This window comes from Periplaneta americana, chromosome 9, assembly GCF_040183065.1.
Source record: "Periplaneta americana isolate PAMFEO1 chromosome 9, P.americana_PAMFEO1_priV1, whole genome shotgun sequence".
In the NCBI taxonomy this organism is placed as follows: Eukaryota; Metazoa; Arthropoda; class Insecta; order Blattodea; family Blattidae; genus Periplaneta; species Periplaneta americana.
Genome location: NC_091125.1, coordinates 104,116,145 through 104,128,742, shown reverse-complemented (window position 1 = coordinate 104,128,742; position 12,598 = coordinate 104,116,145). Strand labels below are relative to the sequence as shown.

The 12,598-nt window shown below is 33.1% G+C and overlaps 1 protein-coding gene across 17 annotated transcripts in view; it reads left to right on the top strand.

Annotated features, from left to right (window-relative positions):
* Bap111 (Brahma associated protein 111kD) overlaps positions 1 to 12,598 on the top strand; it is a 643,372-nt gene that overhangs the window by 624,668 nt on the left and 6,106 nt on the right. For all 17 annotated transcript variants that reach the window (XR_011333967.1, XR_011333968.1, XR_011333969.1 and 14 more), the window contains 2 exons: positions 4,222 to 4,419; positions 5,403 to 5,930. Coding sequence is in view for 14 of the 17 variants with exons in the window: in XM_069835490.1 (XP_069691591.1) it covers positions 4,222 to 4,419; positions 5,403 to 5,930 (726 nt within the window). In the remaining 3 variants the exon portion in view is untranslated. The remainder of the gene's footprint in view (positions 1 to 4,221; positions 4,420 to 5,402; positions 5,931 to 12,598) is intronic.

Below are 12,598 nucleotides of genomic sequence, written 5' to 3'. Positions count from 1 at the left end.
TGTATAGTTATGAAAGAAGATGTGAATATTTTAATTATCGAAATCTATAAATACTGCAGACTTGGTCACAACAAATTTTAGCGAAATTTTTTGGGGTGTGAAGCCAGGATTCATTGATGGAATTGTTCTAATTTCAAAGATAGGACTCCAAAGCTGTTATTCAAGCTACAGCATGCACCAGTTACCTTAAAATGCAAAAAATCAAAGAAACACATGCCATGTTTCGACAAATTCAAAATCTGAAGTAAAACATCATATTACAATGGATCCCAACTCATTGTGGAATGATTGGCAATGAGACAGCAGATATGTTGGCGAAAAAAGGAGCAAAAATCAAACAAAAAACCCAACAAAATTTTGCACCTGAATTAATAAAATGAATCGTCAAAAGAAAGATCAATCAAAGCTATCAGTTCTAAATTAAAAGCAATAATGAAAATGCTCAGTGGAATTAATTAGTAATTGAATTAATTGAACATAAAATGATTACAGATTTTCCCTGTCAAATTGTTTTTTGTGTTCAAAAGGAGAAGAAATGGATGCACTTTCAACATTTAAGGACCCCCATCTATAAATATTGGGAGGTGAGAAGAAGAATGACTTTATTGTCAAATTCAAAGTATTACATACATAATATTTATACACTTTGTATGTCTAATTTATTTTGACTTACTGTCCACATTTTATTATGCCTTGCCCTTTATTTTTGTTATGTTATATATTATATCTCATTTCTACTGACTTGTTGTTTACATTGTATTATGATTATCTACTTCAGTTTTTTTTGTGTGTGCGCGTGTTTTTTTTATATAGAGAGATACATAAATTGGACTTTACCATTGCTTTAATGAATAAATAATTCACAAGGTTTTGTCTACCTTCCGCCTTCAGGTGAAAAAAAGGCGTGAGAAAGGTATCCTACTCATTAGGGTCATTACAAATAACAGACCAACTCTGTTTGACTCATCCTAAAAACTGGAGGCTGAATTGCATCGAATTGAAGAGATTTAGTGAAATAGATTTAGTTCTTTGTAACAATTCCAGTAAGTAGGATTCCTTTTTCACCATACAATCGAGGTTTGAAACTATGTGAATTCTGTATTCATTAACAAAATGGAAAAGGTTCAAACTGTATCTCTTTTTGAGAAAACACCATTATTACTTTCCCCCCCTTCTAGATCAAATCTATGTTTGACACAAACAGTTCACTACTTAGAAAATGTTGGATGTTTCTTGTTTATATGCAGTTATTTATGATTGATTGATTGATTGATTGATTGATTGATTGATATAGTTCACAAGTACAAAACTTAATAATATAACAAAAGATCTATAAACAAATGTAGTTCTACATACTAAATATACAATTTCCTAGACTCATTATTTTAACGCAAATCTCAATAATTTATTGGTTCAAACTTGCACTTACGTCTGGTTTTAGTGCATGTTTAAACCAATAATGATAACCATTAAGAGATTAAACCTTATTTATCTGCTCCTTTTCACAATTTAATTGTAATTATTTAGGTCTTACTTTACATAATAACTTATTATTCCAAAAAAATGTGATCAGATGTCGACATAATGTAAGTCATGAACCTGAATTAGCTGACTCGATACATTCTATATGTAGGTTAATCTTTATTTCTTACAATATTTCCTTGTCAGCAGAAACGTTTGCGTAACTTCAATGAAGACTATCACATACCCGCTTAAACACAAACTTGCCAAGTTGCTTACATAATCAACCTCAATTTAGTTTCATAATTGTGTCTCATGTACTCATTATCAATTCATTACTATTATAATGCCTACTAAATTTATTATAAATGCAGTATTATTGAAATTAAAACAAATTAGTAAAGCAATTTATAAAGTCAAAATTATCTTCTGAACCTTTACTAAATACGAGTAATATAGCTATCGGAATACATTAATAACTACCTTAATTCTCTATTTTCAATTTTTATTATTTTAAAACTTTGACGTAATTCTATCTTATTTACAAAACCTGTCTGCTTATCTAATTTAATTAATAATAAGTGTTTCTAATTTTAGGAAAATTTAGTCTTTGCTGATGCCTATCTCTTAGTAGGTAGTTTCGTTCAGTATCTATAGTTTTGATTGAATCTACTTTATTTCTGATAGAGTTTCTATTTGTCAATTTACCTTTTAATAACTGTTCGTCACCTTCTTCTACTCCATCGATCGGTAACGCACAGTTCCTCCATACTGTAGCACTTCCTCTTGCGCACTCCGGACTACCAACGGCATGTGGCATTCTTATAAATTGATCGCTGACTTTGCCGGTTGATCCACAATCGCTTCTCCTTGTTGAGTTTTCACTTGCGCGCCTCAGCCTACCCTCACTGGTTGTTCTCTCAGTCTGTGCCTCAGCTCCCCAAACAGCATCTTCACTGGTTCCTGCACCTTCTTCCATACTAGGTTGTCCTTCTTCACTCTTCTTTCTTCTAAAGGGATCTGTGAAAACAGTGTTCTCTAGTTTACTTAGGTATGCTCTAATATCATTCACTCCCGTAAGCTCATCAATTCTTCTATTTGTTATTTCTGATTTCTTCTGCCCACTTGATGAGTTACTATTCTTATTAGTCCTCTCTGCGCTTCTAGACTTCCTGTTTCGTGATGCACTTCTTCTGTTTACGTGTGGTGTAGATGATGCTCTATTTCCACAAGTCTCTATTTCCTTATTTCTGTTCTTGTTACCGCACCTGAATAAATCCTCAATGTTTTGATTATTTAAGGACTCTACGTTAACTATGTTTCCGTTTATCTTCATTTTATCTTTTACTAAAGTTGCCCTAAATCCTTTACCTCGAGCTTCTTTTAATATTGGAATTAACTTTTGTGTTTCTCTCTAATTTCTTTTGCAAAGTCATTTTCTATGAATATATTTGTGCCTTTGAGTTGACGCGTATTGGCAATGATGTGTTCTTTGATAAAGTAACTGTTCAATTTCACAATAATTGGTCTATTATTTCCCTTACCTACTCTATACGCGTTATTTATCGCACTTATGTCCAAGTTTAGACTGAAATACTTAGTTAATAATTCTAACACCACATAACCAGTATCAATCACTTTTTCATGATTGCACTCTTCAACACCATAAATTACAATGTTATTAATTCTGCTATAATTTTCCCATTTTTTAACTATCGATTTTAACACCGCCTGCTCTTGGATAACCTCCTTTAACTTCTTTTCCACTTCAGTGTACCTGTTTACTAATGTATCTATATCACTTGCTACTTTGTTTAGTAGAACACTTGCCTTCAGTCTATCTTCTCTCGTTTCTTTCATATAGTTCATCCATTCTCTTTGAAACACTTCATCACTATAGACTCTTCCTTCTGTATCTCCAGGACCAGGGTTTAACTCCACATTTCCAATAATCAGTAGAATTGATAAAACAGCCGCTGCCACAAATATGTTGATTCTATCCGACACTAATACATTATCACCTTTTGAACATCTGCAACACTGCCTTGCATTGAAGCACCCGATTCGCGCCCTGTAAGAATTTAGGTCGTCGCCCATACCTTCTTCACACGCTAACCTACTTGCATATGCTGCTTACTACACAGCCGTTCTCTACGACTGCACTTTGTGAACTGAGTTATTTATGATGTCAGGCATATTTAGATTTTTCATGATATGAAGTATTTTTGGAAGCATAGTAATGGAAGAGCGTGTTTGTTTGTGATCATCAACTTCACGAGTTAGGTATTTTATTGGTCTGTTCATTCTTCAAGGTTTGAAAAGATTTCATATCACAGCATCAATTTTGTATATTGTGTATCGTCATCACCACCACCACCGTCATGTCAGATTAATTTTCTTGAATCTAGGATTTTAAGCTTCAGATTGTGGTATTATATTATGTGTGATGTTATCAGTATGACTGTTGATTGTAGACTGGGTTAAATGTTTTTTTTCTGTTATTGATATAAATAATTTCTCACTCTCTTTGCTTCAGTGTCTATGATACTAATGTTTCCTGGTACCTATCTCAAAGAATTGCACATTCCACATTCACTGAATTCCTATCCATAAATTTTTATATTTCAGCCTTTAATCTTTATTTGTAAATTTCTTTTAAAACTATTATTTTTATTATTATTATTAAAATGCTGGTATAAATGTGAAGTTAGGAAAATAGATATCTCGGTTTGGCATTTATCTGGATTTCCTTATAACCAGCATTGTGTGCGAGCTGTGGATGATGAGGCATTCCAGCGTATGGTTGAACGTCAGTATGAGTTGTTGCGCAAGGAACGAACTAAGGATATTTCTGATGATGACAAATCTCGTGCAGCTGATGAATCTAGTCAACAGCAACAAGCCACACAAGCAGAACCTGTGGTTACTCCTGCTGAAGACTCTCAGCCAGCAACAGAGGTAATTATTGCAATTAATTTATTGAATAGGTTATACGAATTGGAAACACTTCTGTAATCTTGTTTTAATTCTATCAACATAATCGTGAACCTCAGCATCTTAAAATCAATGTTCCGTTACAGCTTTTCTTAGTTCATAGTTTCTGGAATGGTCTATGTTTCTCTTGCCACTTGATTTCTATATGTACAATATTCTTTACTCGTGTATAATATCCCCTTATTTTTAGAATTTTTATTCTGAAATCTGAGGGGCCTTACATGCGCATATCTAAAACATTAGTAGGAAAGCAAAACATAATACAATCAATTCACATACAACACACTTGAAAATTTTAAATTTATATATTTCACATATAAAATATAGTTATTTATTAAAATATAACATTTTTCTGTGTCCTTTTAGTCTGCTGCACTTGCAGGTTGAGGCCACCCTGTGATGTGATGTTCAAGGTTGGCCTGTGAAATAAACGAAAAATAGTGTTTAAGAGATATTGAACGTTCCTAAATTAACGAATCTTATATAATTTTCAAGCCAGGTGGTATAAAAATAAAATGCATTTACTGGTAAATCACTTTCCTGGCCATCATCATTGCTGCTTTGCTACTAATGTCACTGTTATGGTAATCATGGTGACCATCATTGTTGCCTTCAGGATTGTCTTTTGTAGAATTGCTTTTCTATAATGTACCATCTTCCTATTCATCCAGCATGTGCGAAATTCCAGTTTTCGTGAAACTTCACTCGATGACTTGCAATGTGATGAGTCTCCAAGCACAAACAACCCATTCACACATTGTTTCGATAGATATTTTTTAATTTTTCCGAGTGTCATTATGAATATTATGATGATTATGATTACGTTGAAAATGTTATCAAAGTAACTTCCATACTCTGTGTTTGAATCCACTGTGCTTCTGCTTGTAGTCTTCTAATATTTCACAAATGTTTGCATTCACTCATTTTGTGATGATGTATGCTTTCAGATGATGGAAGTGCAGCAGAATGGTGAAGGAGATCAACATACCATGGATCAGAATGTTGCTAGTCCAGTAGTGAATGCTGCAAAGCAGATAGAATCTCCAGCAGCCCAGAAAGGCGTGTCACCTACCCCAGTGCCTGTGCCTGGAGCAGGTCCATTCCCTAGATCATCCACCCCACAGCCACCCTCCTCTGTACCTCAAGTACCACAGCAACCACCTCCTCATCCCCACATGCCAACTCAGCAGTCTATGATTCCAGCGGGCTCACAAGGTCCTTATCAACAGTATCCTCCAGGTTCTGGACCAGGCACAGGTAACCAGCCTCCCCAAACTGTCCCACTCCCACCCAGACCACCTGTACCTCATCCCCAGTACCCTCCGTACCAACAGCAGCAGCAGCAAGCATACCACCAGCCATATTCACAGTATCCTCCACATCCTCATGCACCACATCCCTATTATCAGCCATACCAGTACCACATGCCACGTCATTACCATCCGCAGCAGCATGCAGCTGACACCACTCACCAGGTATGTTAACAGTTACGGTCATTCATTCTTTGAAGACGATTCCATTTTTTAGGGGCTTCAGACACTAGAATGCCAGTGTATCTGTTGTCGGCGGGTCTATTTCACTTGTTCATGGAGTCATCAGAATGTTTGCAGTAAGTTTAAATTAAATGAATGAAAAAGTAGAAGTTGTCTTTAACATCACTAACAGTTCAGTCTTTATGCATATTGTATTCTACTTCTGTTTGGATGTTAAAATATATTACTCTCCAAAATCAAGTTTAACAGTCCTTTCATAAGCTTTCCCTTTTGAATTTCATCAGTTGTATTATATTCTGTTCACATATTGAGAAAATGTGAATGGATCTTTCTTCCTCATGTAATCTGTGGATTGAGTGTTTTTATGTTTTCATTATAAAAAGTATTGAGATGCTGCAAAAATTAGTTTCGAAATTTTCACAGAAGTACACATGAAAAGTAATAATTTCTCCTAAAAAATTAATGGGTGTTTATTTAAAGAAAAGTCACAAAATGGAGTTTTACTCAAATGACTGTAAATATTTTTTTTTTTGTATGTAAGATCCCTGATCACATATAACAGATTGATCAGCTTAATAGACTTTCAAGGCAAGCACTTTTATCAATTCCACTATGCTGCCATCTAGCGACTGCAAAAGAAATCACATTATAACCCTTATGGAATTGCATGGAGCAACTGTACTTCCATCTGGCGGTTGTTACCAAAAAAATACCTTTTTGATGGTGGAGGCTCTGGTGGTCGTTCTCATTAATTTAATGTCGCTATTTCATAACATGGGAATGACCGATCTGATATATATGTGATCAGGGGTAAGATACAGTGATAATGAAATGTCCCAAAAAATTTCATGTGAAGAGGAACCAATTACAGTATTTTCTCAGTACAGTGGACTTCAGTTTAATGTACATTTCAGCTTTGCATACATATTTTAAATCCCCCACTAAAATCCCATATATTATAATGCAAAGATATTTCACTTTTACATTATCATTACTTGTGATCATCTCATTTTACATATGAACATTTTAAGTTCATTTTTTTTTTTTTTTTTGCAACTTTATTTCATCTATTGTTGGTTGCAGATTTTATGTACTGTATATACTGTATCTGTTTTTATTTTGAACATGTTGACTGGAAACGCAGTATTGTATGTAAAGTCTAGCATCTTGCATGCATATAATCTTTATATTACGTTGTTTTTAACAAGAATTATTGACCTTCAAGCCATTGAGTGAACTTCAGTAGTGTATACAATAAAAATTATTGAGAAAAACAAACCAAACTAAAATATCGCTCAAGCTCTTAGCGACAAGAGATATATGACCTATGAAGAAATCCATGGTCTATCGGAAACAGGAAGCTGTCGGTAGGTTGATATATTAGCCTTTAACAACACAACAGACTCCATAATAGATCCTACTATCTGCTTCGAATTGAATACAACTAAACTTGAAGATGTCAACAATGAGAAGAATCAAATTTATGGTCCAACTGTTCCTTATTATTTACATATGTATAAGTTACAAACAATTGAAATTATTGAATTATTAGTGGGTGCTAGAGGCACGATTACAAAAAAAAAAATTATTAATTTCTGTAAAGAGTTAAATCTTGAATCTTCTTTGGCCAAGACTGTTTCTTTGATAGCTCTAAAATATTCAATCTATCTTCTGAGAAATCACATATATAAAGTAAATTAATAACATAATAATTATATTTCTCACGAAAACATTTTCATAAAATTGTACGCATTCACTAATACTTGTATATTTGGCATACTTTGTCCTTCAGGGCAAGCCCTATTTTAGGGGAAGTTTGTTTACTACTATGAGTATATTATTTTGTTGTGCATAGTAACTTTTTTTAGTTAAATAATTTCTTTGTGTTATAGGGCAATTTTAAAACTGAGTGATATGTATATCACTTGTAATTTTTTTTATAGGTGTAGTGAATTTCTTGAGTTTGTTGATCCTTACATGAACTGTAAACACAGCTGCAGTAAATGAAAGCATTTATGTTTATTTAGTTATGTTCAGACCGCCAGTGTTGCTACATTAGGAAGATAGCACAAACTTCAATTTTCAGTGAATATTCGAACCTAAAATTAATGTATTATGTATTTGTGTTGTGTAATGTGTTTTAATAAGGAAAATCCACACAGTTTTTAATGTTTATTCAGTTATGAGCAAGTGATAGAGAAATAAGCTTCATATGGCTGTAGTTTCAACATTTGACACCATGAAATACGAACTTTTTTTTTTTTTTTGTATATTTATTAAATTATCTGTAGTAATGTCACGAGAGGTCTGAGATCAGCCAATAAATCCACGAGCGAAGCGAGTGGATTTATCTGGGAAATCTCAGACCTCGAGTGACATTTATTAGGACTATTTCTTAAATAAAATAAAAATGTAAATAATATATCCCCAAATTCGATCACAAAATGTTAATAATTGTATATTAACGAATACTTAACCAATTCAGACATTGTGAAGTTGAAATACTTGTAGATGAATATCGATTACTGCAATAAAGAAATTCGATGTTATTATTCAGTAATGCCAATTGCGAAAAGCGAAATACAGGTTTAACAATGTTAATTACATATACTGCACTTTTCTCTTATTATTATAATAACATAAATACATTTTCATTATCTGCTGAAATCATAATTTAATTTAACAGTAACAGTAGGGACAGCTATATACCAATGCTTATATATTCACAGCGAGACATGTTGCTGCATGGTGAAGCCATCCCTGTATAGATAGGCCTAATTAAATCACGAATTTTATTACGCCGTACGGAAGGCAGTTTGATCAAAGACATTATTACTATGCAAGGTCTTTGGGTTTGATATGCGATGATGTTACATAAATTTGAACATCTGACTTTCTATTAATTGTTTCATCTCATCCACAAAATACAAATTTTATAGGCTACAATATTATAGGTTAAGTTACCTGTGGAAGTAGGACCAATGTCAGCTGTGCCTTATTTCGACCGTTACTTACAATCAGTGCTACACGAAAGCATTTTTTATAGCTCGACAAAAGCATTCTCTCTGTAGTGTGTAACGGAACTAAAGCTGCATCTACACAGTTCAATATTCCAATCGCATATGCATGCAATCTGGGAAGAATATTGAAAGAATCAAGTTTAAAAGGTACGTTCAATTAAGATGCATGAAGATTTTGTGTCTACATGGTGCGCCGTTTTGAACGTTGTCTTCACTGTGTAAATATATTAATTAATATTAATTATCAATCTAGCATTCATTGCTTTAAAGTTGAAAGAAAAGTTTAACCGTGTAGTTGCATCTTAATGTATTCATGATCATCAATTTACGGGGAAACAGTTGGCGACAACGACTAAACAAAAGAATGACCATGCAATAAATTGATAGCGATAAATCTAGCTGCAAAAATTATCGCAAAGTGTGACTGTGATTGGTTGGAATTCAAAATTTCATTATACTTCATTGTTCAAAAATGGAATGACGTCATATAAACGAAATAGTCTAGCAAAATCTCTATCTGGAACTAGTCTGGTCCCTTTGGTGCCAGATAAGAGGGATTCTACTGTACTACCAATTGTTGAGTTTGAGATGAGGGTGTAACCAAATGTATGTTTTACATATTTTAAAAATTATTTATTTTCGGATCTTAAATGTCTGTTAAAATCCCCAGACAACACTATGGGCATGTCATTATATTCTTTTGATTCCATGACGTCGAATAACCCAGTAAACTTGTTAATAAATAGGAACAAATGCTAACAGTACACAACATTTTCATTCACTTTCGCTTTTATTCTTTTTGGGCACATTTTCCTGGTCCCTTTTTTTCTTTTTCTGTATTCATGCATATATTCATGCAGCATCCTTTTCAACTTTTCACCATCCATGCTAGAATAAAACTGAAAAAAATCTTGCTTATACCAGTTTGTAACTAGATTACTGTGTGTTGTGGGCAGCATCTACACTTGGTCACTAAGGTGTAGGGTGCATGTGGCAGACAGTGATGTCATCATATTACAAGAAAATGGGATAATTTTATCTGTATAGGGTTCAATTTTTAAACGTTTCGTGTTAAAACACACTTTTGCGTAAGATGTTCCATTCAAACAAGCTTATTAACTGCCCCATGTAACCATTAAATAAGCATGTTTCTCCCAGTTAAAATTATACTTGCATAGGGATGCTTGGATGAATGATGTGGAGTACCCACTATTGGACTTTATTTTTTATCATCTATCCATACATTTTCTCAATACACTATAATTAATTTTGTTAAATTCGGACTTCTTATCCTTGGACTGGCATAATTTCCTTTTAAAACCTTACTTAATTTATGAGATAATATTCCAACTGCTAAGCAACTAACATTTTATAATATACAGCATTATATTGCCATAGAGACTCTCGCCTTGAATGACCATGTCTACATAAATTATTTTATGTGTATTTATGTTAGTTCAGGATGTTGTAAATAAACTCTTAAATTATCACATTTATTTGATACAGCTTCCTTATGTATTGATAAATTAATAGTTCTGTTGCAAAATTCTTATAAAAATATATACTTAAAATTAGTGTTGTGGGATTTAATCAATTAATTTCTGTTGTAAGATTAATAGATAAAAAATTTAATTTAATAATCGAGTCGATTAAAATTAATCAGTTGTAGTTGATATTAATTATTATTTTGTTAATACAAACTCATACTAAAAATTCCGACAATATTTCTCTCTCAGAAATTGCTTACTTAAAACCACAATAGTACAGTACTGTTATTTTCTAACTGTAAACCAGGTACCGTAGGAAAAATCTTTTCACAAACACTTCAGAAAGAGATGGAGATATGAGGACAGTGACCTAGTCTACCTCTATTGAAAGTTGAAACACAATCAAAACCTTTATTGAGTTTTATTGTTTTCCACCTTGTTGTCAGCTGATCTTTCTACCGTATGAAATACATACTTTTCTGGGATTCGCCCTCCTCATCCCTTATAAAATAGCCATGTCTACACTGTGTGCAAGTGAGAGCGTAACTACCTTCTTCTCTTTCTAAAATCTGGTAATTCGATTATAATAGGAGCCAGTCTTCTTTTTCGACCGCTGTAGTTTTGCAGTTGCAGTTTCTGTATTGAGTTTGTATATGAAGGTTGTGTATTTAGTTTGATAAAGAAAAAAAAACATAAGTTTTCTGTGGTTTGTGAAAAGTGCGAACTCCATTATGTCATATGAGAATTTGAGAGGTAAACTCGGTGAAAGGTTTGGATTTAAATTGAACAATCATGGAGATGTTCTTGACAGAAAAAAAGTTTCTTCGTGTTTAGTGATGCAGGAAACATTGTTACTAAACGTAGAGCGGCACTTAATTCGGAGCATGTGAATGCACTCACATGTTTAAAATCATGGGATGAAGCAGTATTATCTAGATGAGTCTTCATACTTTTTGTTATTTATGTTTGTCTCAAAAATTCCCGGAGAAATTGACACAATAAATTATAAACCTCATAATAAATATGTTAGTAAGTAATTAAAATAGTTGTTTTGTAATATAACAATACAATATATACAGATGTACAACATTTAATACTTATGCTCATCACCGAACACAAGTTAAATTTAACAGTAATTGTGTATTACAGTATATTAAAACATTTTTTCAACTCGATTAATTGATTAAATTCAAATAGTTAATCGATTAAATATTTTGATCGATCAACAGCACTACTTAAAATATCTACATGTTATAAATCCAGAATTCTGAATAAATTCTTAAATACTGAATCTAAAATAATTTATTCATCAAGTTACGTTAATGTTGTTGTTGTTTTCTAATGCCAGGCCTTTGACAATAAAGTCATTTGACCTCTTGCACTCCAATATTTTTCAAAGATATTATCATGACCAGCCACTGATGCACAGATTTTGAGGTGTTCCGAATCCATTTCTTGGTTTGAGTTGCACAATGGACAGTTACGTTAATGTGTTAAATTCATAATTATTTATTGCGTACTTATAAATACATTGTTTGGAAATAAATGGGATTTAAGTGCATTTTGTTTAAATCTGAAAAGATTTTAATTTATGCTCCATATCCTCGGCTGAATGAAAAAAGTAAATAATAAAGTACAGTCCAGAAATATAAAAATTTTACTGTTAATGTTGTTTATATAAAGACTTTATGTTTGTTGATTTGGATGCAAGTTACACGGTATGGATATTAAGCGCCGTCTGTGAACACAGAACAGTGTACCTTATCAAGACAAGGATAACTAAGCCAGGAACCTTCTTTTTCCAATAAGTCCAGTGGGACAACTTGTAGTTTGACACGTCATGCTGCTGAATGTACAATTGAATTCCAGAAGACAGGTGGATTCCACACCACACTGTAAACTGATGTCAGATTGCACAAAGTCATTGCCACCTTTAGCGACAGTCAGTTCCTACACAAAGCAAGTTGTTGTTGTAGGGCATATCTGGAGATGGAGAGTGATTTGAACACTTTCTAGATAACTGACCATACAGTAATTTGTTGTCTGTAGAACCATCTATCCTATCTGTATCATAGAAAACTTGCCATACATTCTGAGAATTCCTACTTGTCTTGTGGTCGAATACATATCACAATGTATTGTA